Genomic DNA, 2,768 nt, shown 5'->3' on the forward strand with positions numbered 1-2,768 from the left:
ATCAGAACAAGAATATTGATTAATTGTGTGATGTTGCGGTCGTCTCAATCTCAAGTCTTCTTCTTCGTCTTCTTCGTAAATTAATGTGGAGTACGAGAGAGTAGGGACTTATCATAATACAAGCGAATGAAGCCTTGTATATATATAAATGATTATTATTGTAGTTACTAGGGACTTATCATAATACAATCACAATTTGCAGCCATGGAGAAAAAGCTTTATTGCATTTTTGCATATGCATTCCTAATTACCATATCCTTCCAAATGCTTTCTTCTGAAGCCAAACAACCTATGAGCCTTGCAACTGATCAAACTGCCCTTCTTTCACTCAAACAACACATCACCTCCGACCCTTCTCTTTTACTTTCAACTAATTGGACCAATTCGAGCTCCGTCTGCAACTGGATTGGCGTCGCTTGCAGCTTGCGCCACCAAAGAGTAGCTGCGTTGAATCTCTCCAACATGGCTCTCTCCGGCACCATTCCACCACAGCTCGGACACCTCTCCTTCCTCGTCTCCCTCGACCTCACCAACAACCTTTTCCATGGAGATTTGCCTCATGAGCTGTCTCTCCTTCGCCGTTTGAAGTTCATATCTCTCCGACTCAACAACTTTGGTGGAGACTTCCCTCCGATATTCAGTCAGTTACCAAAACTAGAGTACTTGAATTTACGCAACAACAGCTTCATAGGTTCCATCCCAAAATCGCTCTCAAACCTAACAAACCTACAATTTCTTGACTTAACTTCCAATTCTCTAAGTGGAGAAATTCCAAAAGAGTTTGGAAGACTTCAAAGTCTACAGTATTTGGGGGTTCAGTCCAATCGTCTATCCGGTGCTATACCATCAACCATATTCAACTTATCGACTCTTGTAGTTCTAGCATTCATGAGAAACAATGAACTGAGTGGAAGTCTTCCATCAGACATGTGCCGTAATCTTCCATCTCTTACTGGGCTTTATCTTTCTGATAATCAGCTGAGTGGTGCGATTCCCACAAATCTATCCCAATGTTCACGGCTTGAGATTTTGGGCCTTTCTTACAACTCTTTTAATGGGCAGATACCTTTAGAAATCGGTTACATAACATCTCTTCGGGATTTAGCTCTTGGTGGTAACAACTTGAACGGTATGGTTTATGTTCTTATCATACATTATAGATTGACGTAAATTTGTGTTAATTAAATGAGATTTTATGACACTTTTTTGGCAGGAATACTACCACATGAGATTGGCAATCTTCAGAGCCTGGTTACGTTTGCTGTTGAAAAGAATGAGATTACGGGCTCAGTTGATTTCAGTATTTTCATGAATATGTCTTCTCTGCAAAACATAAATCTAGGGACCAACAAATTCACGGGGAACCTTTCAAGGGATGTCGGGAATATTACCATGCTAACAAATTTACACCTCACGGAAAACTATTTTACAGGTACGACAGAGTAATTTTTTTGTTAAAACAACTAATTCATGTAAATTGTCTGTTTAGCTACAATATGTGTTTTTAGCTACAGTTTTGAAATCTCATATTTTGCAGGGCTTATTCCCTCTGAATTTGGCCAACTTTACCATTTGGAGACATTAGTACTACAGTTGAACAGCTTGAGTGGTTTGATTCCACAAGAGCTCTTTAACATTTCAACTCTTCGGATTCTTTCACTTGTTAATAATGCTCTGTCAGGGGTTCTTCCAACGCATTTATGCCATGCCTCTCCCTTTCTTAAAAGATTGTTTCTTGGCAATAATTCCATGAGTGGAGCAATACCCAACTCTATCTCGAACTGTTCTCAACTCACAATTCTCTCACTTGCTGGAAACAAATTTAGTGGTTATATACCTACTGATCTCGGCAAACTAAGGCATCTCCAACGTCTTTCTCTGTTCAGCAACAATCTTACCCAGACACCGTCTTCTTCCTTCATTACTTCATTGACAAATTGCAGGTTTCTAACTGATTTGTTAATTGCTGATAATCCTCTATACGGTGTCATTCCAGCTTCCGTTGGGAACTTATCTTCCATGCTTCAAGTATTCGCTGCCAGAAACTGCAAATTTAGTGGCAACATTCCTATTGAAATAGGCAATTTAAGCAATTTGGTGACATTGGCTTTGCATGTCAATGAGTTATCCGGTAATATTCCACCAACTATCAAACATCTGCATGAACTTCAAGGATTAATTCTGTCTAATAACATGTTGGGAGGCTCAATTCCACATGCTATATGTGATTTATTCAGCCTAAATACATTTGTTATTAGCAGGAATCAATTTTCAGGTCCGATTCCGAAATGCTTGGGAAATGTCTCTTCTTTGAGAGATCTCTTTCTAGACTCCAACATGTTGAATTCAAGCATACCTTCAAGCTTATGGGGCCTAAAAGATTTGATCAAGCTAGACTTGTCCTCGAATTCATTGAATGGGTTCTTACCTAATGAGGTAAGTAACTTAGGAGCAGCAATATATATAAACCTATCAATGAATCAGTTGTCAGATTCTATTCCTAGCACTATTGGGAAGTTGCAGGATTTGGTTAATTTGTCTTTGGCAAATAATAGACTAGAAGGTTCTATTCCTGTGTCTGTGAAAAGCATGATCAGTTTGGTAACTCTTGACTTATCCTACAACAACCTCTCCGGTTCAATTCCAAAGTCTTTGGAAGCACTTCAACACCTCGTCTACTTTAATGTTTCTTTCAACAATTTGATTGGAGAAATTCCTAACGGCGGTTCGTTTAGAAACTTCACTATGGATTCTTTTAAGGGTAATGA

General features: G+C 38.9%; 1 protein-coding gene across 1 annotated transcript; it reads left to right on the forward strand.

Annotated features, from left to right (window-relative positions):
* The first annotated feature begins 204 nt into the window (after positions 1–204).
* LOC131007944 (probable leucine-rich repeat receptor-like protein kinase At1g35710) lies at positions 205–2,612 on the forward strand. Its single transcript, XM_057934854.1, has 4 exons — positions 205–1,129; positions 1,214–1,432; positions 1,538–2,436; positions 2,556–2,612. The coding sequence occupies exons 1-4, from the start codon at positions 205–207 to the stop codon at positions 2,610–2,612; spliced, it is 2,100 nt and encodes a 699-aa protein (XP_057790837.1).
* The last annotated feature ends 156 nt before the right edge of the window (positions 2,613–2,768 follow it).

Source organism: Salvia miltiorrhiza, chromosome 2, assembly GCF_028751815.1.
Source record: "Salvia miltiorrhiza cultivar Shanhuang (shh) chromosome 2, IMPLAD_Smil_shh, whole genome shotgun sequence".
In the NCBI taxonomy this organism is placed as follows: domain Eukaryota; kingdom Viridiplantae; phylum Streptophyta; class Magnoliopsida; order Lamiales; family Lamiaceae; genus Salvia; species Salvia miltiorrhiza.